The 23,657-nt window shown below is 33.6% G+C and overlaps 3 protein-coding genes across 3 annotated transcripts in view; 1 reads left to right on the top strand and 2 right to left on the bottom strand.

Annotated features, from left to right (window-relative positions):
• The window catches only part of LOC125833238 (uncharacterized), a 157,461-nt gene that overhangs the window by 82,737 nt on the left and 51,067 nt on the right, over positions 1 to 23,657 (bottom strand). The gene's annotated exons all lie outside the window — the stretch shown is intronic.
• LOC125833248 (cytochrome c oxidase assembly protein COX16, mitochondrial-like) lies at positions 10,759 to 13,034 on the top strand. Its single transcript, XM_049512396.1, has 3 exons — positions 10,759 to 11,095; positions 12,469 to 12,595; positions 12,680 to 13,034. Exons 1-3 carry the CDS (start codon positions 10,899 to 10,901, stop codon positions 12,749 to 12,751), a joined length of 396 nt encoding a protein of 131 aa, XP_049368353.1. The 5' UTR covers positions 10,759 to 10,898; the 3' UTR covers positions 12,752 to 13,034.
• On the bottom strand, positions 13,721 to 18,714 carry LOC125833244 (plastid division protein PDV1). Its single transcript, XM_049512393.1, has 2 exons — positions 18,278 to 18,714; positions 13,721 to 14,416 (listed from the first exon to the last, which is right to left on the bottom strand). The coding sequence occupies exons 1-2, from the start codon at positions 18,599 to 18,601 to the stop codon at positions 13,901 to 13,903; spliced, it is 840 nt and encodes a 279-aa protein (XP_049368350.1). The 5' UTR covers positions 18,602 to 18,714; the 3' UTR covers positions 13,721 to 13,900.

Below are 23,657 nucleotides of genomic sequence, written 5' to 3'. Positions count from 1 at the left end.
TTAAATTAATGGTTAGGTGAAGGTTTATAATGTCAAATATATATAGAAGACTGTAGAGTTATTACTAGAGTATGTACATAATGATAACCTGTGTTTGGACCGATAAATAAAGATTAAACATAAAGAGGCACAGACAATTATTTAATACAAAACACCTCTTGCCTGACTTCTTATTTGATGGAGTAATTTACTTTCCTAGGACACTTACAAAAACTATGTGGTCCATAATTCTATTGAGTATTAAATAATAATATAATGATAAAAAAATTTATTGTTAAACAAATGTTATTTCATATTTAATGAAAAAGAATCGATTTACGTCTTCTTTAATCAATAGAAAATGAGCCATCTATGATCACTTGGGATTCTGAGAAGCTAGATATCAAGTGAATAATTTAAGATATTGATAACTAAGCAAACATTGCGAAGTTGACTGAGGATTCTATCGGTTGGCCGGAAGCTCACATCAAACAAATAGTTTTTAATGAGGATAACTAAGCTGACATTCATGAACGACTTCAAATTTAGTCATTGTATGATGGAAATAGTTTGGTATCTGACCAAACTGTAGTTCTCATGGCCCCTTTTGCTGCTTGATTCTTCAAAAAGTGGAATTCATCATTTCACGTAATAAATTTTTTTATTCTCGAGATTTCTTTAATTTATCAATAGACAACCAAATAATGTTGATCTATCAAACAGAAGTATTAGTCGATATAAGCTCATGATGAAGCGCAACCTTTGACTAGCTCTTGTTTAGCAACTATAAGTCAAGTGGGATCTTTTATTCACGAATCAAGTTGTCGATATAAAATTTTAAAGAATGCTTATAAGTTTCATACGTTTTATAGTTATATAATCATTATGTATATTTAAAATCACAATATTCAAAAATCAAATTTCTTCATTCTTAAATTCTCTAGTAAGTCAAATTACTTTTAACATATAAAATGAAACAAACCGAGTATTCTTTACCAGTCATGATATGTTGCTTGCAAGTCAAAGGAGTTGGCTGAAATTAGGAAGGGACCGATTCGGGAAAAAAAAATTGTGATAGCTAAGTTGACAAAATGACAATCAACATAAAATTTGTCAATTTATTATGTCGTAGTAACAATATGTACTAAATCTCTACTACTAATTATCCTTATAAAGCTAGATAAATGTCATATATTAATTGAATTGATGTAATAAGTAAGTTACTTTTTGTGTGCCACACAATTCCCACCACCAACAAAATATGAAGGCATCAAATAGAACAGTTCAAATTCTTGAAATAATGTATTCTTCAGAGATCAACTTGTGTCTTCCAGTTATTAGTAAGCACCGCATTAAAGATTGACTTTATGACAGCAACAATACTTTAGACCCAAAAAATCAAATCCGTACAAAATAAAGTAGATTTTGTAGGTATGACTTTTAACACAAGAACCAAAATGCACGTTCTAGCTAATTAAAGTCATTATTATTAGTTTCTATACTTTCAAGTTTTTTTTCCCCCTTTTGCTTTTTCTCTCCTCTAATATAATTTACCTTTTCAACGATTTCTTATAACTCTATGTCGTAGATTTTCATGCTAAAATCTCGCTAGGGATACTATCATTACAACAAATAAAAAATTTCGCAACAATAATATAATTATTTATGTATTATATTTAGCGGCAATAATATAATATAAATACTCATAAATAACTTTCTAGGTAAATGTCACTAATATTTTAGAAACTCTGAATATAATGACATTTACTCAATTTTTGCTAAATGTTTTTATGACAATATTAATCTATTACCACTAATAGTGGAGCCACATATACTTGAACGGTAGGGGTGTTCACGGTTTGGATAAAAATCGAACCAAACCGATTTTATTTGGATTTGGTTTTAGATTTTTAAAAAAACTGATAGTATTTGTTTGGTTATGATTTTGTTCGAAAAAATCGAATAAATAACCGAATCGAACCGATAAATTATATACATATATTTTATTATTATACATACTTAATATATTATTTTATAAACAATTTTAAATATTTTATTTATGGTTTCATCAAATTTTCTTTATAATTTATTTATTGAAAGAAAAAATGCCCAAGGTGAAAACATTTATCTTATTGATTTCATGTATATGTGTGTCTATGTCAATTCTCTGTGGGACTCAAAATGTTATTGTCTCTTCTTTCTAGGCCAAAATAGTAAATTTTAAAGCTTTATTCATAGTAAATTTAGTGATAGAAAGTTTAGTATTGTCACTCATTTTAACTATTTTTCATTTTGAATGGATTGTAGTTACTTTTTTCACGTTTTGAATGAATTATTTCTTTTATTTTTGTGTATGGTTAATAACCGAATCAAACCAAACCGAAACCGATAACAACCAAACCGATAAATGTATATTATATTTGGTTTGGTTTGGTTTTGATATTTTTAAAACCGAGTAAGTTGGTTTGGTTTTAATTTTGGTCAATAACGGATCCAAACCAACCCGTGAACATCCATATTGAACGATATCAACTTACACCCATTCGTTGAAAAATTACTCTATGTAGCTAGATAAAAGTATTATTTATTTTATATATATATATTGACACATCTAAACTTCTACACAATTTTACTTTTTTATATTTTAATACCCATAGTAAAATTTTTGGCTCGGACAAACATTGCCACCAAATGTAGTGTCAATTACATTGGTTTGTGGCACACATTTCCTGGCCTATTTAAGGTAATTAAAAGGTACGTAGCTACTTTTTCTGCAAAAAAAAAAAAAAATGAGAAGCAAGGCTGAGAGAAAGAGTAAAGTAACTTTGATGACAAGTCAAAAAATGTGGGCGATTTATAAATTATGTTGTAGAATTGGCCCCCCTATCGTAAACCTACTGGGTTGTTGACCAAAAAAAAAAAAAAGACACTTAACTTCACAAAGAACAGAGAGCCTCCATCAGAGAAGACAGAAGCATCGACAATAGTACAATTCCAATATGTATTTGTGATGTACATGTAACACTAACATAATCAGAGCCGACTTTTGCCCTATAGTATAACCTTCTGCTTTGCACAACCCAATGCACAAAATAGCTCACCTAGGGTCATAGTATATATAGTCTAAAATTAAATGTTTCTGAGTTTTACTCCTTCTATCACCTAGGGTCATAGTATATATAGTCTAAAATTAAATGTTTCAAATTTTAACTGAAAAACGATTTTTATCAGTATTAATTATAGGGAACCAACCATTATGTGACGCTTATGATGGAGGACAGACCATGAAATGGTAGGATGACAGACAAGATTCGCAGTAAGGGGATTCATGTCACACTTTAAATGAATCTCGTATTGAATAGAGAGAAAAATGTGAAGATTTCTATTAGGCAAAACATAAAAGTACACACTTTTAAGCTCTATGATAATGTAGCTCAAAAGACAAATTCATGAGATTTGTTGCGCCAAAACACACAAAAAGTGGCATAACACTATTTTGAGACAACAGTTAATGAAAGCAATAATAACAAAAAAATAAAACACAATCTTAAGCAGGAGAATCCTAAATAAAAAAGACACGATCAATCACCAATTACTCTAATTATTTCTCAATGAAAGATAATACAAATACAACAAGTAAATCATGTTTATGTATGATGCGAAAAACCCTAATCTTTAATTAGACCCACAAACATAACATCAACGTATATAACCTAAATATGTTCCAAATATAGAGGCAAATTAATGAATATAATGACCTCATGACAAAGTGTACGTAGCACTAGTTATGAGGTCTAAATATATTATTGGTACGTATACACCCCCCCTTCCCCCCAAAAAAAAAAAAAAAAACTCACAATATTTGAAACCAATAGCCACGTTTTCTTACGTCTCTTTCATAAAAGATGCATTTATATATCTAGCTATATATATATATATGTGTGTGTGTGTGTGTGTGTACTATTTACATGTAATTGACAATGCATATATGTACGTACATTGATTTTTGGCTGCTTGATCCATCTTTTAATAAAACACATGCTATAATTCATTCTCTGGTTGGTTGATTTCATGGCCGTGCATAACAACTTGTCTTCTGTACCTATAATGCAGCTGTCTAATTAATTAAAGACAAAAATCTTTTAGCTTGCGAGTGGTCAATATAACGTAATTTTGATATTTTTCTAAAAGTGTAAGTTATATACCTAGTTAGGTAAATCCTTTATGGTTTCAATTGAACCCGTAGCTATAATGTTACCGATGACTCTATGTTTTAGTAGGTATACTCTTAGTGAATTTTGAAGTTTGTGGGCCTGACTGCGGAGTTGGAGGACACACTAAGAAACTCTAGAGGGTTTTTCACATAAAATTTTATGTTCTTTCAAACGTTTATTAATACTTTCATAAATTATTACTTTAAACTCTAGAGAATTTTCCACGTAAAATTGTGTGTTCTTTCAAACGTTTATTATTACTTTCATTAAGTGTTACTTATTCAAACAACAAATATGTAGTCATCACGCGTATAAATATTTCATTTAGATAGGTGTATTATAACTGCTTTTTTTGGCACATGAAAAACTTTTTAAGTTTATAATGCAACGGAGTAATTAAATTACATGCATCCTCACCATGGAGAAATCTCTAGGGGAAGTTGCAAGAAGCTCTTGGAAATTCCTCTTGAACTTGTACAACTAGAATCATTGTCGGTATATAATTAACGGCATAGCTTAATTCCAACTAAATACGTATTTTTGATGGCAGGCAATTAACACTCTTTGTAAATGTCTATAAAACTTATAGCGACATTAGATTTAATGTCGATTAACTTATGTTCGTATATGTTTTAGTGCTCTTTTTTTAAGTATATATTTATTACCACTAAAAGTTATTTTTGTTATCGTGAATCAGTTTGAAAAGTAACTAACTCTAGTACTCCACCATGTAATTCTAATTTCTAACGACCCTAAATCTAGATTAATAGTCAAAACTGTAATCTTCAACGGTTGACATTAATAAAGACTACTCTTTGATATGATTTGCCAAGTGTACAGTGTCCTTGCCACAAAAAGGCAATGACGCTTTTTCAAAACATAGAATAATAATTAAAAATTTAACTACTTTTGTACTCCGACCCCATCTGTATAACTTTCATAGCTACGGATATATTTTAGCTCGGGATTTAAATTTAATGAATTCAATATATATCGTTATTAATTATCAATATGTTTCAAAATTTAATACTCACGTATATATCGATACTGTCCAAAATATTAGATTCAGAATTCTGATATGAAATGCTATATATGTGTGTGAATATGTATGTATAGAGACACATACTTTGAAATTTGTGTTTATGAATGTTTGATTATTATTTTTTCTCTTTGTTTTGCGATGTTGAATATTGTAAAAAACATAATGAAGGGAGGGAACGTGAAATGTTTATGGGTAGTGGGCTCTGTAGAAAACTTTAGTTTATATAATGATGAAGAGTCAATAAAATAGTATTATGAGTCACGTGGTTTGAGTCAGTTTATTTGTGAAGAGCGTCTGCTCCAAGTGGGTAAAAGCCCTGTACTAAATGGGCCCATTTTACTCAACTATTTACCCACCGACAACACATTGATGGGCCCGGATTATAGGTTGCGCGTTAAATCTGGGTCGGGTCCGGTCATTTTTTCTTCAAACCGACCCCTACTTTTCCCACAAAATGGATCTTGCCAACTTGTCATATGATCAAAATTGAGATTTGTGCAAAAATAGTACCCCCTCTACTCTAATCACATAGTTAAAAGAGAAAGAAGGGTAGATCAAATGTTAAAATGCCGGAAAATATCAATAGCTCAGTTGGTTGATTAATTCAACTTTGATTTGATATTCCCTAGCTTGTAATTCACTTGTAATAGATCAGTGGTTAACGACGAATTGATTTCCTAGATTGTAATTCATACAAAAGTATCGACATTAAATAATATGCATGTACTTGTGCATGATCATACACAACGTAAGAATCACACTTTGAAAAGATGGATAATTAGTTAGAAAATATCGGGTGCAACAACAACAACAACATGCCCAGTGAAATCCCACTAGGTGGGGTCTGGGGAGGGTAAATATCGGGTGCAAATTTTATAATACAATCACATTTATGTTCGAGGATCAATCAAGATAATTCTCATTGCAATAATGTCATTATTTATTGATCAAACATTAAAGACATTCGAAATTTCATTGATGATAACTAGATGGAGAGAGTATATTTAGCTTATTAATTTCCATTTTTAATAAAATAAGTGAAATGATGCTACAAATTAGCTCAACCTAAATGGAATATTAGAGTTTGATGACCAACAAGTAATTAAAAGTCATTATAATTAACTTGTAAATAATCATGTAAAACTTGAGCAAGTTATTGAGACCTTTGTCTAACCAGTAAAGTCTCAACAACCTTAAAATCACAAACTCAAATTATTGTAACATAAACAAGGTACTTAATACTCTCAAATCGTTAAAATTATATCAATTAAAAGTTGTTTCATGAAAAAGAAATTGAGTACTTTTGTTCACATACTCAACAGACAAGATATCTAATATTCTCAAATAGTTAAAATTACATAATATATTTGTATATCAGGATCTACAATTTGATTTTAAAAAAAAATAAAAAATAGAAAGAAAAGTGAACATTTTGAAAAAGACATGAAAAAGAACACTTCATGATTTATTAGTCTAGCTCTAGCAACTTTTGATTGAGATCTTATTAATTTACAATATTAGATGCATGTAATAGTATACGATATATGTCTCAACGTACTATAAAGATGAACTCATGATTGTATCATAAATACATCACCCTTTTGGGGTTGACCTATAAATTTAAATACAAAAAAGAAATATTATTTGAGAGTCTACATAGCCAATTGCCGAAAGCACACAAATATTGCACGCCTAAATTCGTTAATTAAAAGATTACCTTAGAAAAGAAGGAAAAGGTAGACAAAAAAACAGGAGAATGTTTTTCTGTTCTTTTTTGTCTTATAGACATATTGGCCCTTCAAATATGGAATGCTATGTTATAATATGATTCTAGTGAGAACTCAAACAAAAATCTAAAAAAAAAAAGTTGAATATATCGATAACTTATTAGATTTGTTCGTAAATTTCATTTAGATACTTGAATATGTGATGAAGTGTTTTTCTGACTCAAATTTTGATTTTCCATATAATATATCATTCGATTGTCGATATATATATATACATCTATAGATATATATTATTTGTAACCCCTTCCTCTAGGAGTTTCCTCCTTTTTACTCCCTTGATGACTTGAACTCACAACCTTTGGATGAGAGGTGTTTACCATCCGAGCATCTTCTTGTTGTAAAAAAAAATAAAATATTTGAATACATGTATAACGTGGAAATGCCACCATCAATCCATTCCCCACTATTATTTTATTAAAGAGTCGCCAGCCAAAAAGATATGTATTAGTAAAAGTAGTAAAGATTTGAAAGGGGCCATTCCAAATCCCATGCAATTACAAAATTCACTACTTTATTAAAAAAAGATTACTGATTTTCCAAGTTTTCTTTAGATGGGCCATTTCTTAATAACAACTTTTCTTATAAGTATAGGTAGCATGCTTATCTGATTAATCAGGATTATCCAGGAGGACCATTTCATTTATAGCTAGGTCCCACTCAAGACCATCTAGTTTACAAAATAATGTATATAGTATATAGATAATACATATTTTATACTAATATACATATACCTATATATAACATATACAATCAAAGTATATAAATAAGGACAAATTACTTAACTACACTCATTTACTTACCTTAATATCCATTTATTCCTACTTATTTCAAAAAATTCAAAAATCCCTTATTTACATATGTATCCCGCATGTATCCCGTGCACAACGCTATGTATCCCGTTCTGTGGAATGTATCAAACGCTATGTATCCCATGCACAACGCTATGTATCCCGCATGTATCCCGTGCACAACGCTATGTATCCCGCTATATGGAATGAATCAAACCTAATGTATCCTGTGCACAACGCTATGTATCCCGCTATGTGGAATGTATCTAATCTAATGTATCCCGTGCACAACGCTATGTATCCCGCTATATGGAATGAATCAAACCTAATGTATCCTGTGCACAACGCTATGTATCCCGCTATGTGGAATGTATCTAATCTAATGTATCCCGTGCACAACGCTATGTATCCCGCTAACATTATTTTTAAGAGATTTTTGGTAAATAGAAAACTAGAAGGGATAGAATGTTATTTAGTACTTATAATATGTGGTTCCTATAATTTATACTATAAATAATGTATATACTTGAATATTAATGTTGGTAAACTAAATGGCGAAAGGATATATTTACGTAAGTTTCCCAATAATCTTTATCTTGAGTAAATCGTACGTGTTCACAAATATATGATGAAGAAGATATACCGTGGCTCAGTTTATGGTGGACTTTAGTATGGGACATTTGGGCTTTCATGTGAACCGATCAAAAGGCACTTACAATGAGTTACATAGCATGAAATAGAAGCCCAATAATTTATATTTATATTTTTGAGTTAGTTTATAATTAAGCTAATTATTTTATTTCGTTAATATTAAGAAGTTTGTTAGTTAATTATATTAATTTTGATTCGTCTTATTTAAGTTTTAGCCGTTAAATTTAATTTGACTAACTTCTTAACTCGAATGGGTTATAATTGCAATCCTTGGGCCCTTAAACCTTTTTGGGGTAATTTTCATACACAATTCCAAAAGACCCAATTCTTCAGCCCAGCCAACATTAATCCATCAGCCCACAAAAACGACCCGTATTCGTCTTCTTCTTCGCAACGACGCCCAAACCCAGCAGCTCTTCGTTGTACCAAGAACCTTGTCGAATCGGTACAGGTTGTTGCTACTGTCTTTTGCTTTGAAATCAAACGGCTCTCATTAGAAATCTGTTGCATTTTGTACCAATTTCTTGCTGGCCAACCAAGGAATTTGAATTCGAATACAAATCTCCTAAATTGGAGAGGCGGCAGGTGGGATACGAAAATAGGTGAAGCTGGAAATTTAATCTAAATATAGTATTGTAGCAACGAAGGTTCGGAAGGAGAAATTCCCTTAGGCTTTGCGTTTATTTCAAAAAGGTGACAACTTCACCCTTATCTCCTTTCTTTCTTTTCGAATGATATGCGTCTTGTACTGATTCGATCCTCCCTTAGCATGAACTAGTTGTTGTTTTCTTTGTATGTTTAACTCTTCTGTTTTAGTCCATATAACGGTTGGCTTGATTCTTAACTGCATGAGATGTTTAAATGTTAGGATTTTGATTGACTATTGATTATGAATCGGTGATGTAGCTGATTAATTCATTCAAATTCCGCTCTTTGTTTGAAACTTTGTGATTTCTCTCTGTTAAGTGCCCTATATATTTCAAAATGCTACCACTGTTTAGTTTCACTATGTTGTTTCTAGATTGTAGCTCAGTTTTGAGTCTTGATTAAACCACTTATTTGCTATCTTTCCTTATTCGATTCTTGCTTAAGGTTGTGCACTAGTGTTTGGGCTTATTTAATGTTAGTTTCAGCATATTAACATGATTTGAATTTGTTTTCTCTCAAGCTTTAAGTCGTATTGGAGTCATGGACAAAATTTCATCGTTTATGAGTCATTTGCTAGTTTGAGATGATGGATTCTGTTGTGTTCTTGCATTTGACATGAGTTAAATGTCTAGTTGTTTTAGCTTAAGGCAGTTCTATCAAATATGCTAGCTTAACCTCTGGAAGATTGCGACTCCAAAGGTCACTCGCCGTCTCATTTTGGGTGTCCATAAACTTGCAGAGGCCAAAGTTAAAAGTGTTGCAGCCTTTGGTGGTGGTTTTGCCTTGTTGTTGCATCTCTAGAACCTGCTTTGTTTCAAGTTGTCTACTAGCTTTAAAATTTACTTTAGCATCTTCTGATCTATTCCTGTGGACACAGTTGCAGACAAAAAGCTTCTTGTTGAACAAAGAATTAGGTTTATCTATTCGGTAAACCGAACGAGATCAGTCCAAGCCAATTACCAAATGACTGTCCATCCTTTCCACTCCTAGTTTTTCTTCCATTTTATTGCTAACTATACTATCTTTATCAAATTTTATAAGCAGTTCAAATTCAATTACTAAAACCTGATGTCATTTTTTTAGAATTTGTGTTAAGATTTAAATGTTTGCTCCGCCTCTAATTAGTAAGCACACAAAAATTTGTAACATATCTAAGGTCACGAGTTTCATAGCTTATATACATATGTAAATATTATAACACGTTTAAAATAACTTATTTCAATTTTTTATTTATTTGACAATTATATCAATCCAAATCATAAATCGAGACAGAAGATTTTTTTTCTTGGTACTCCTTCTGCTTTAATTTACTTGTCTTTTTTTAATTTGACATAAAATTCTAAAAAATATATAATAATTTTTAAATTTTGTGATTTTAGGATAAACGTATTAAATATATATCAAAATATATAACTTTATCATTTAAACATGTCAGGTTGAATATTAGTATTAAAGAGTTATCAAAGAGTAGAAATTTATAGAGCTCATTATCATTTTTTTAAAATGAAAAAACACATGAAACACTCGTCATAATATGTCTGGAAATAAAAATTAATAATAATATGTTTGAAAATATGTATTTTTCTGTTGAGCTTTAGTAAATAGTTGGACTTTATAAATTCTCAATTATGAGTAGAAAAGGATGTCTTAGAAGATTGGACTTTTAATTTTGTGAACGGAGAAGGTTCATCTTTTGATTAGGAAATAGTGTAATTATTTGATCGACTGCTTATTGTTGTCACCCCACTTCTTGATTAGTTTTAGATTGTGAAGCAGGTGACCTGACTCCATGACAACTACCCAGACTACAATGAGTCAGCCTAATAAAGCTAATGAACGAGCAGCCTCCTCTACTGCCAGCGTTCAAAACCCAGCTTCCTCATTCAAAAGATTGGGCAGGAAATCACCGTTTATGAGATATGGACTTCCTATGATCTCACTAACAGTGCTTGGATCTATTGGTCTTAGCCAACTTCTGCAAGGCAGGTTAGTTATACTTAATGTCAAATTACCCAACTGATGTTCGTTTAACACTTACAAACTGACGAATAATTGTTAACCCTTCCCTAGTTTTATCAATTTTATGTAATTGTCCTTGTTTACACTTAGTCCTTATATAACTATCTGGTATTGTGAGCTCGGAACTCGATCTTAGTTTGGTTCTGATTTACTTGTCATTGTGTATATTAGTTAAGTTATTCTTTGATGTTCCTTTTGATGCATTTTTCTGGCTTTTCAAAGCTTTCATAGTTGCTTCTTCCTCAGTTGGAACTAATACATAATATTTTCATTTATTTTGAATAGTTAATAGTAAGTTTTAGACATCTGAGTCCATATGTTGAGAAAGTCAGCGAGGGAAGACATTTACATGTTAATCGATTATGGGTTTTGGATACCTCAGGCTCCTATGTAGCAGTCAAGTCCTTGTAAGAGTTGTCAAGATACTGTTTTTTGTTTTTCTCTACTGTAAATATGGCACAACCTTTGTTCTGTTGATATTTATAACATTGTTACTCCCTCCGTTTCACAAAGAATGACCTCCTTTCCTTTTTAGTCAGTTTCAAAAAGAATGACCTCTTTCCTTTATTGGTAACATTTTACTTTTTGCTTTCCACGTGGCATGTTTAAGACCATAAGATTAAGGGCAATTTTGTACATTTGACATAACTTTAATTTAGGACCACAAGATTCAAAAGTCTTCTTTATTTACTTAAACTCCGTGCCAAGTCAAACCAGGTCATTCTTTATGAAACGGAGGGAGTACTTTTTAGCAAAAAAAATAATGATAAATGCCAAAATAAAGTGTATTCAAGGCAATTCAAGGGTAAAGATATTAATAGCTCAAGAAAAGTAAGAATAAGTCAGGAGGAGATTTTCATCTACCTTCTTGTTACCTAATTATCATTTATCTCTTCTTGTTTTAGACCATTGTGCTTTTGACCTCTCGTACCCTGATGTTATATTGACTCATATCTTTTCGGATCATCATAGGTAAAGTGATACTTATATGTGTATTGGTAATGCTACTAACTATTGGCATCCTGCTAGAGTTGAATTTCGGTAGCTGAAGTGAAAGCCATAAATTTTATGGGCTATTTCAGTTTGCCTGAGTCTTCTGTCAATATGAGGGCTAGGCATTAAAATATGCCATCTCTTACCCCCTCTGGGTGTATTTATGTGGTTCATGCCCACTCCTAAGCAGTGTAGCTTCTAGATAGACAAAGTTTTGACATTTTTGGTGATCTCCCTGTTTTTTGGGGACAGTTTTCTCCTGCCATAGATTGTGTGCGGTTTTCAGACATTGTCCTATTTTTTAACCCTTGGCTTAAGACTAAGTGGTGCAAAATTTTGTAGTTCAGCAAGGATATAGCTAAAGTAAAGGATGATCAAGAGTGGGAAATCATCGAAACAAGAAAAGCTCTTTCCCGGTTTGGACCTGTCAATGCATATAACCCCAAAAAAATGAACTTGGAGGAAGAACTAAAGGTACAAATAGTGATCATTTGTATGTATGCGTGTGTTGAATTCCTTTCTAAAGCTTACTTTGATGCCTATTTAATTCCTTTGCAGGCTTTGCAAGAGAAGGTTGATATTAATGATTATGAATATAAGAAAATCCCTAAGCCAAAGGAAAGCGAATAAAATAATGTTAGTGGGACTCTCTTGTTCAATAATTTTGCAGCTCGTTGGCTTCTCTTTTGGACTGTCATTTCACTGATTTCTCTGTCAGGCAGACTCTTCCATCCACGAGTTACGTGCTACCGTTGGAAGTAATTTTTACTGAGTTTGTGAATGCTTTTAGCTGTGTATGCAGGTTGAGTATGTAACTCTTAGTCAAGTTTTAAGTTTATGCATTCCATGTTTGAAATAATGTGGGCTATTCTTCCTTAGATCTTATTAATTAACTTCTATTTAAGAAACTGCTTCTGGCTTGCTCTCGTGACTTGTTTCTCTTGAAGTTTGCCCACTATACTACTAATTCCCCCTTCTAGTTTAGATTAGCAAATAATACTTGTCAAAAAAGGCTTCATTTTCTATTTTAATTTTCTTATTTCTTAGTCATGTTCGATTCATTTCTCATTATGAACTTATACTGCAGAACCATGTATTCAACTTCCAATTTTATTATGGTCATCGACGAAGCTCCTAAAATTAGTTTGCATTTTACATGCGTTATTATCAAAAAAAACAACTTGACCCATGTCCTTTGGCGTGCATGAATTGTGCTATGGTTTCTTTTACACACTAGTTTGATTCTTTGGCAAAAAAAAGTACACATTATTCTGGTTCTGGACCTCTAAATATAGCACCTTTTTAAACATGTCATCTGTTTGCTACACATTGACAATCAGCATTCACTTGTCCGTGCATGTTTTATAATCTTCTAAATGCTAATACACAACACTCTGCGTATTACCTTTACTTGAAAAAGAATGACACGGTTATTGGCAACAAGTAGTCGAGATTTGTTGAACTTCACGCTGAAACATACATAGACTATAGTATAAAATTGCTAATATGTTCCAACGAAATGCAGCTGTCAATCTTTACAACATCACAGATAGCAAAAACATACTTGGTTGATACGTCCCCTTCTTTAACACTTTTGTCTACCATAGGAAACTTGGTTTTCCCACCTCAGAAAATTTTGACTACAATACCAACCATGCGCAATTGGGGCAAACATCAAACATTTCGTTAAAACTTTTTCAGAGAGAAAAACAAATTTCTACCCCAAAAAGACAGTAACATAATACCCTTTTTCCTCAATTCTCACCATAATTTTACATTTCAGCCCCTAGCTGACAACACATCCAAATTTAGACCGGAAGATGATCCCTCGGGCTGAGAGAGTTTTCTGATATTTCTGTTGTAGTCAACATCTTGTCCTAATGGTAGGTCCAAAAGGTATTTTTCCTTGCTACCAACTTGCTGCAGATGCATCAGTGCAAGCATGCTGATTGCAACCAGGGCTGCATTCCCCAAAATTCCACCCACTTCATCCACTCTAAGAGACTTCCTAAAGAAATCAAAACTAGAAAAGAATATATTGAATAGAGCATTTGATCTCTTCCTTATCTGCGTCGTTAAATTTTCACCTGTGGCGCTTGTAGCAGGACCATACAGATTTTCAGGAGAAACAAACTGACTGGCATTACGAACATCTCCCACCAAAGATTGAGCTTCTTCAATGAATTTATATTTCTTACCCGGATGTTCAGCCAATCGCATTGCAAGTACAATTCGGCTTTGCTCTAAGCGAGCAAGAGCAGCATCCCTTTCTGCACGTTGCTGATTCTGTACGGTCTGGTACAAGTGCACCCAAAAAGAAGAAGAAAAATTAAGTAGGAAGTTAATATCTATTATACATAATATAATATTAAAGTCAATCAAACTGCGTGGTCATACTTCTACTTTAAACATACTCTAATCAATGTAAACAGCTCAAACCAACTACTTGTCTTCACCAACCACATCTCTGTACCAATTTGTAACTGATTCTGTTACGCATTAGCAGCACCTGCCCAAACACCCCACAACTCCAGAAAGAAGAAAGAAAATGCTCTCACACATCAGGAACCACTTCAAGTAATGCAATTGAAGAACAAGATATAGATTGCATTTACTACAATTACTCCAATGCCTTCAAAGTTGACTAGCAAGAAAAGTTGGTCTTATGCAAATGGTACCATGACTCCCCAGATGAACAAGATATAGATTGCATTTACTACAATTACTCCAAGTCCCTAATGCCTTCAAAGCTGTCTAGAAAGAAAAGTTGATCTTATGCATAGGGTACCACGACTCCCTAGATGGACCAATGAAATACACTAACCAGCGCAGTTGTCAATGGTAAAACTCCCTAAGTTTACCTGTGTTGAACAGAAATGGCTGAGAGATTCAACCCGAAAATTGGCATAGTCTCTAGGTTCAGATGTATATTTAGCACATTGACAGTGGATAAGCGGGATTATTTTCTCATGGTGAAATTTATGAACATTTTGGAACAGCCAGTTAAAATAAATCTATGAGTTTATAATTGGTAGAGTTGTCATGAATCATTATTCCATACCAAAAAAATTCGAGACAGCGAAAAACTTGCGCTGAAAGTTAACATATTTCTTAAAGTGACAACTAATACAAGGGTAATATTCTTGATTTTGTTGAAATCCTAGAATTACTCATTGATGATGTATTTAATGTTTTGTTTGGATAAGTTGATTACACATTTAGTATTAGAATTGGTTGGCTCTTTTCACCATTATACCTTCTTTTTTTTATGACTGTGGTGTCCATTATTATACTTTGATCTTTTTCAGTCTTTTTTTGTGGATAATGGTGATGTCCGAACCAGCTTGTGCACACCTCGACTATTCCACAGGTACCCACCAACACAAGTACCAAGTAACTGTGCTGGAATTTGAACCCTTCTTTCAAAGGTTTGCACCCACTTCATTTGACGTTGGCCACATCCTTGGGTGTTGCACTATGCTCTTTTGTTTCCTCGAAGCCTCTTCAATTGTTTTTGTGTTTTTTTTCCGTTACTTGGGTCGTTAGTCATGTTTGGATTATGCTTGAATAATGAATAAACTTCTAACACTTCGGCATATGTATGTAATTACGGCCAACCGCCAACTGAAATATCAACAAATCCAATTTTTCCTAGTACTTTTCATTTGGATACTTTGGGGCAAAACTTGGTTTGGAACTTCAATTGCTTCAACCTTTTGTTGAGGTCTCAAACTCTCAGTAATGCAAGGGTGTGACCTAGCAGTCAAATGAAGTGGGAAGAAAACCACGAGGAGGTTCAAATCAGAGACAAAAGCATCACTGGATGATTTCTGCCTAATCTTTGGCAAGAAAATTTATCCAATATTGATGGGAGTCGGTAGGTATCCAGTGGAATAGTTGAGGTGTGTACAAGCTCGATCGGACAATCTTCATCCCAAAAAAGAACCAATAACTCTAAGTACCAAAAAGTTATACTACAGAATATATGCAAAACATATCCTAAAAGGGTACTTCTTGCAAGTTGTGGAGGCTAAGACACTAGAGCTCTCACACTCTCTTTCTTAGTTCTATCAAATATGCTAGCTTCACCTCTTGGTCCATGGAAGATTGCGACTCCAAAGGTCACTCGCCGTCTCATGTTGGGTGTCCATAAACTTGCAGAGGCCAAAGTTAAAAGTGTTGCAGCCTTTGGTGGTGGTTTTGCCTTATTGCTGCATCTCTAGAACCTGCTTTGTTTCAAGCTGTCTACTAATGTTAAAATTTACTTTAGCATCTACTGATCTATTCCTGTGGACACAGTTGCAGACAAAAAGCTTCTTGTTGAACAAAGAACTAGGTTTGTCTATTCGGTAAACCGAACGAGATCAGTCCTTGCCAGTTACCAAATGATTGTCCATCCTTTCCACTCCTAGTTGTTCTTCCATTTTATTGCTAACGCTTTATCAAAAAACTTATAAGCAGTTCACACAGCCATTAATGTTGCGTACAACTTTTTAATGCACATGTACGCCTTAATATTTTTTTCACTGGACATCAAAAGAATAATTGATACCGACCTCAAAGAACACAATTGATACCAACCTCAATGAACGTACGCCATCAGAGATGCATACAGTAAATCCAGAAAAGTCATGAACATCATATAGTTCATTTGAATCGAACAACATAGTTCTTGTCATTATTCTTTTCAGAGAAAAGCAATGAACATACAAGCTTGTGCAGAGGAAAAGGAACAAGAGCGATTCGTAATTAAGTAAGAAAAAGAGGTGAAATAAAATTTAATGTCAAACTTAGATTGTCATTAAAACAGATCTCTTCCTACCTTAACAACACGCAAATCAATTGAGTTTCGAACACGAGAGACATTGTGTTTTTAATTCCTCGGTAACTTAACAACTTTTCTCATATTACCTTCCAAATTAGATAAAAGTTCAAACATTAGTTGGACTGTTGGGTAGTCAAGAATCTGAAGGTAAGAGTAAATTGCGTTTATGGGTTACTGTTTCCAATGCTTGAACTTTGATAATGGTGAGACTTTCAATTTTGAGGAAGATGGAAAACAGGGCAGTGATATGTGGATGCGTTAATGAGTCCAAATTCTGATATTACAGCTGCCTATTCTTTGAATTTTGGGGTTCTGATAGTAAACAGAAATGGTGATAGCAATAGTTGTGGTCTTGGTGTGATTACTGTGATAAGAAGGAATAAAGAGAAAGAAAACAAACCTAAAAAAAATATCTTAAATGTTAAGTTGAATTAAATATATAATCTCCAATTGGAAACCGACACATGGACTATTTAATTCAATTTTAGCAATTATAGCTTCATTCGTTCAATCCTTACACGCTTACAAGAGGTGTAGTCAACTTCTTGGACAGGTCAGCATTTAAGGGTTACAAAATTCCAAAAATAAAAGGTTCAAGGGGGTAATAGAACCCAGTATGGAATAAGTGTATAGTTTAGTAAAATGACAATATGTTGGGAGGGCCTTTTACCATTTTCTCAACAAAAATACTACCAAGTCTTCACTGCAACTTGTATCAAACTTTTCTCTATGAGCACCAAATAAAAACCAATCTGTCAAAGTCCTGTTTCTATGAAAATTTTGGCAAGTGATAGTGTAGTATACAATCATACCCATGCTAAAATTGCATGTTACAGTATCAAATAACCACAAGGTTTTTGCAGTAATTGCTCTACAGTGGACAAGATGGAATTTCAGCACTAATTTGATAACAGCAATATCAGTATGATAAATACATTGCTTACAACTCGAAGCATGAAAACAAAACAAATACACAGGTTTAGTGTTATCTTTCTTTTCACATCCATTCCTCCTCCTCTTGCAATTACTCATTTTTGCTTGAGGGCTGACCCAATATAAGATGTACTAACATATAAGCAATAATATGCTGGAAACATGCTAAGCAGCTACTCGGATAGTCAGATTATATCATGACATTTCATTTTGATCGAACTTCACAAGCCACATTTATTGCAGCATAGCATCACAAAACATCAAATCTAACGCATGACACAACAGTAGACAATTTCAAACAACGCCGGCTAATTCCATTCAGTCAGATAATAAAAAACGAATAGATTATAGCAATAGACGAATAAAACCAAAAAAAAAGGATAGAAATGAGAAGTTACATGGAAGAACTCGAGCTGGTCCTCAAGGTGTTCAAGTGCGGTCCGGATAGCATTGAGACTCTTAGCCTCATGAACAGCGGATTCATCATCATCAACACGGAACTCCTTAACGAAAACGTAACCATGCTTTACCTGATCTCCATTGTTATCGTTTCTCTTGTTAAAACGGTGACCGTAAAAGTCATCGGACTTAGAGCGAGACTTGACGGAATTGAGGAATTGAGCTCGAGAAACAGAGTGAATAGCATCGCTAAGCTTATCATGTAAATCCCAAATTTTCTCAAGCACAGCTTCGATTTCATACACCTCCATTTCCCATTTCATGGAGGAAACCACAGTCTGGAGGGAAAGTATATTGAAATTCGGTAAAAGCAAAAAGGGAAAGAGAAAGAGAGAGAGCTAGGGTTTGTAGATTTTATTTATTTATTTTGTGTATTTGTATTTCCCTCTTCTTCTTTATTTGGATTTATTTAGCGCTTCTTTCGCACTAACCAACGCATATTTTGGTGGGTGATGACCTGGCAGTCCTCTACCGTTACAGCGTGGAAACGTGAAGCTCACTAGTCAGGTGTATTTCATCATCATTCTCAGTTCTGGGATGGTGGTCCCCCACAATGCACAGTTTCATTTTAAAAAAATTTCTATTTACGCCACAATTTAAGACGTGAATTTGAATGCGTCCCCATATTTTAAAAAATAAATCACTTATGCCACAATTTAAGAAGCAATGTGGGTACATCGGATGGAAACTAAAAAAAAATTGAAAATACAGTAAAACCTTAATAAATTAATATTCGATAAATTAATAATCTCTCTAAAATAATATTTTCATTCAGTCCCGACTTGGGCCAATGGAAAAAATTACTTATTTCGATAAGATAATATATTTTCAAAAGACTCCTATATAAATATATGGTCCCATTAATATTATATAAATTAAGAATTCTTTAAAATTGCAAATATATCTATGACAATTTAGTAAAATATGATTCTATTATTTTTGTTTTTCGTTAAAATTTAAATATAGTTGAAGCTCATCTCTAACTTTTCTTATTACATCCTAAAGTTCTGGTGTTGTCTTTTCAAACTGCACCATAAAATTGCAAAGATTTCAAGACCTGATATGTGTTGCCTTACGCGTAACTGGTTCCAAAGGTATTGTATCATCTTCAACTTCATCTTCAACATTATATTTTCCAGATGAAATTATTTCTTCTAAACTCGGGACCTCTAAACATGAATCTTAAAACATTTTTTTAATTAATAAATATCAATTTATTGATTAAATAATACATCTGCAAAATAATAATATTTCAGGGTCCCAACTATATTAATTTAGTGAGGTTTTACTGTAAATTCAGATATCATATTAAGATTTAAATATTAATAATTAAAATTATTTTTTTGAGCATTTAAATGTATAAATTTTGTTTTTATTCAAAAATTAATAAATTTCAATAAAATACTAAGGTAATATGGTATACTATATATTAATTTCTTTACTCGTGAAATTATATTTGATATGTTGTTATTTATATCAACAAAAAAGTTATAAAGTTATTTGGTGATAGTTATATTGGCTATTGTAGCGATGGTGGTTATGGATATTGATTAAGGATGGTGTTGTGGTGTAGGTAGTAGCTACTAGTAGGTGACTAGTGATTTTTTATAATAACTTGGTGTATAATGCGGTGATTGATGATGGTGATTTGAGGGTAATTGTAGTAATATAGGTGGGTGATAATAGTTGTAAATCAAATAGATTGGTGGTTAGTGATAATAGTAACAAATTAATAATGATGGTAATTGTAGGTAGTGATAATAGGTGATAGTAGTTGATAACAATGAACGAAAATAATGGTGTTGCTATTGATGAACACTGAAGATAGTGGTGAATAGATAGAAATAGGAACGTGTGTCAATCTCTTATTAGGGTCAAACAAATGTTCCAACTAAACCGTACATCTGCACCGCCGGACGAAGGCATCCCAACTAACTTGGAACAAACGGAGGTAATCAAACCGACTTTTAAGAACATTTTGGTGGCACTGTACCCAACTCAAGACGGATTATCCCACAATGAACCAAATTGCACAGTCGACATGCTCCTAGATGAAACAGAGAAAAATAAGTCATGAGTAGGAGGAGCACGCTATCTTGAGGACAACATCGTGCTATCAGAAGAGGAAAAAAAGAAAGATCTACAAACCATATGATTTTTCCATCATCATCAAACTACTTGGGGAAAAAATAAACTACCAATACCTCGAAAAGAAGTTTACCTTATTATGAAAGACCACTGAGGAAATTGTTCTAATCGATCTAGGGTACGACTACTACATAGTTAAATTCCTCAAAGAGGAGAATTTGCAACGTACCCTCCAAACGGACCATGGTTTATCAACGGATATTTTTTATCGATAAAGAGGTGGCAACCAAATTTTGTCGCCTCTGAAGCGAAAGAAAACGTTTCCGCTGTATGGATAAGACTCCCAGAGCTTCCAACAGAGTTCTACGACCACACCGTCATGGCCAAAGTAGGCAAAGTACTAGGCAAACTAGTCAAAACAGACGTGTGCACATCCGAAACTCTGAGAGGTCAATATGCACGCACATGCGTTGAAGTAGCAATAGGTGTTCCAGTTAAAAAAGCCATATACATAGGAAACCACAAATAACCCATCATATATGAAGGGTCAGATATCTTCTGTAGTAAATATGGCGTACTGGAGTATAATGGACTATATTGTGAAACCTCAATGGCAAAACAAGTTAGAAGGACAAGAACTCATCAAGAGCAATGCGAGGGAACACCGACGGTAATTACAAAAACAGTTGAAGCCATGATGGACGATACAGAGAAGCAGTGGCAAACAGTCAAATTCCAGAAACGACACATGCAATTAAAGCGAGCTACAGAGAAAAGTGATGGAGCTGACCCAGGTATAAGCGTTAAATTGTTCGAAGAAAGCACATGTAAGTATCTTGAATAAAACATATTTAACTACAAAAAGAGTCTGCCGAATAACTTAGCACGGCCCTCCCAAAATAATCCTATGAAAAATGTTGATGTAGCAGGTGAGTCTCGAACTCAAAAGCAGAAGACCAATACTTCAGGGGATTTTATGGATGCCACAACTGGGGCTCGATCCGTGATTAACCAAAATAATAAATTCTTATACGTCACAAGAACTAACGTCACCAATATGACATTAATAAATAATAAACATAAGGAAGAAAACCCCAATAACTTTAGCCCCAAACAAACAAACAATATGGCGGTAGACACAGTAACCTACACGCTCCCTAATACCCCTATGGAAGTGAACAATAAATTCAGTCCACTTATCCAAGGGCCACAATCCAAGGTAAATCCCTCACTGTCCACTCCAAACTATGTGGACAGAATACACTCCACAACAAATAACAGTTGTATAATTAAAAATAAAATAACAAAATGGATATCGACGGCAATACCTCTCTACCTATAAACTTTCCAAGTAGGGACCCCCTACTAAACATAGGCGCCTCCCTTTCCAAGTAGGGACCCTCTATATATTAATTTCTTTACTCGTGAAATTATATTTGATATGTTGTTATTTATATCAACAAAAAAGTTATAAAGTTACTTGGTGATAGTTGTATTCGCTATCGTAGCGATGGTGGTTATGGATATTGATTAAGGATGATGTTGTGGAATAGGTAGTAGTTACTAGTAGGTGACTGGTGATTGTTTGTAATAACTCGATATATAATGCAGTGATTGATGATGGTGATTTGAGGGTAATTGTAGTAATATAGGTGGGTGATAATAGTTGTAAATCAAATAGATTGGTGGTTAGTGATAACAGTAGCAAATTAATAATGATGGTAATTGTAGGTAGTGATAATAGGTGATAGTAGTTGATAACAATGAACGAAAATAATGGTGTTGCTATTGATGAACACTGAAGATAGTGGTGAATAGATAGAAATAGGAACGTGTGTCAATCTCTTATTAAGGTCCAACAAATGTTCTAACTAAAATGTACACCTGCACCGCCGGACGAAGGCATCCCAACTAACTCGGAACAAATGGAGGTAATCAAATTGACTTTTAAGAACATTTTGGTGGCACCGTACCCAACTCAAGATGGATTATCCCACAATAAACCAAATTGCGCAATCGATATGCTCCTATCTTGAGGACAAAATCGTGCTATCATAATAGGAAAAATAGAGGATCTACAGACCATGGGATTTCTCCGTCATCATCAAACTACTTGGGAAAAAAACAAACTACCAATACCTCAAGAAGAAGGTAGCCTTATTTTGGAAGACCACTGAGGAAATTGTTCTAATCGATCTAGGGTACGACTATTACGTAGTTAAATTCCTCAAAGAGGAGAACTTGCAACGTACCCTCCAAAACAGACCATGGTTTATCAACTGATATTTTTTTATCGGTAAAGAGGTGGCAACCAAATTTTGTCGCCTCTGAAGCGAAAGAAAACATTTTCGCTATATGGTTAAGACTCCCAAAGCTTCCAACAGAGTTCTACGACCACACCGTCATGGCCAAAGTAGGCAAAGTACTAGGCAAACTAGTCAAACTAGACGTGTGCACATCCGAATCTCTGAGGGGTCGATATGCACGCATATGCGTTGAAGTAAAAATAGGTGTTCCAGTTAAAAAAGCCATATACATATGAAACCACAAACAACCCATTATCATATATGAAGGGTCGGATATCTTCTGTAGTAAATATGGCGTACTGGGCATAATGGATTATATTGTGAAACCTTCATGGCAAAACAAGTTGGAAGGGCAGGAACTCATCAAGAGCAATGCGAGGGAACACCGACGGCAATGACAAAAACAGTTGACGCCACGATGTATAATACATAAAAGCAATGACAAACAGTCAAATTTTAGAAACGACACAGACAATTAAAGCGAGCTATAGAGGAAAGTGATGGAGCTGACTCAGGTATAAGCGTTAAATTGTTCAAAGAGAGCACATTTAAGTATCTCGAATAAAAAATATTTAAGTACAAAAAGAGTCTGCCGAATAACTTAGCACGACCCCCCCAAAATACTCCTATGAAAAATGTTGATGCAGCAGGTGAGTCTCGAACTCAGAAGCAGAAGGCTAATACTTCAGGGGATTTTGTGGATTCCACAACTGGGGCTCGATCCGTGATTAACCAAAATAATAAATCCTTATACGTCACAGGAACTAATGTCACCAATTCGACATTAATAAATAATAAACATAAGGAAGAAAACCCCAATCACTTTAGCCCCAAACAAACAAACATTATGGCAGTAGACACAGTAACCTACACGCTCTCTAATACCCCTATGGAAGTGAACAATAAATTCAGTCCACTTATCCAA

This window comes from Solanum verrucosum, unplaced genomic scaffold, assembly GCF_900185275.1.
Source record: "Solanum verrucosum unplaced genomic scaffold, falcon-dt-bn FXZP01000100.1, whole genome shotgun sequence".
In the NCBI taxonomy this organism is placed as follows: Eukaryota; Viridiplantae; Streptophyta; class Magnoliopsida; order Solanales; family Solanaceae; genus Solanum; species Solanum verrucosum.
This window is presented reverse-complemented; position numbering and strand designations above follow the sequence as displayed.

What these genes read in the sequence shown, in the direction of transcription:
- LOC125833248 (XM_049512396.1), top strand. Translation starts at nt 10,899, where the DNA reads ATGACAACTACCCAGACTACAATGAGTCAGCCTAATAAAGCTAATGAA. An exon ending in AGCCAACTTCTGCAAGGCAG is followed by an intron (nt 11,096 to 12,468) that starts GTTAGTTATACT and finishes TTTGTAGTTCAG; the next exon opens with CAAGGATATAGCTAAAGTAA. An exon ending in ACTTGGAGGAAGAACTAAAG is followed by an intron (nt 12,596 to 12,679) that starts GTACAAATAGTG and finishes ATTCCTTTGCAG; the next exon opens with GCTTTGCAAGAGAAGGTTGA.
- LOC125833244 (XM_049512393.1), bottom strand. Translation starts at nt 18,601, where the DNA reads ATGAAATGGGAAATGGAGGTGTATGAAATCGAAGCTGTGCTTGAGAAA. An exon ending in ACCAGCTCGAGTTCTTCCAT is followed by an intron (nt 14,417 to 18,277) that starts GTAACTTCTCAT and finishes CACTTGTACCAG; the next exon opens with ACCGTACAGAATCAGCAACG.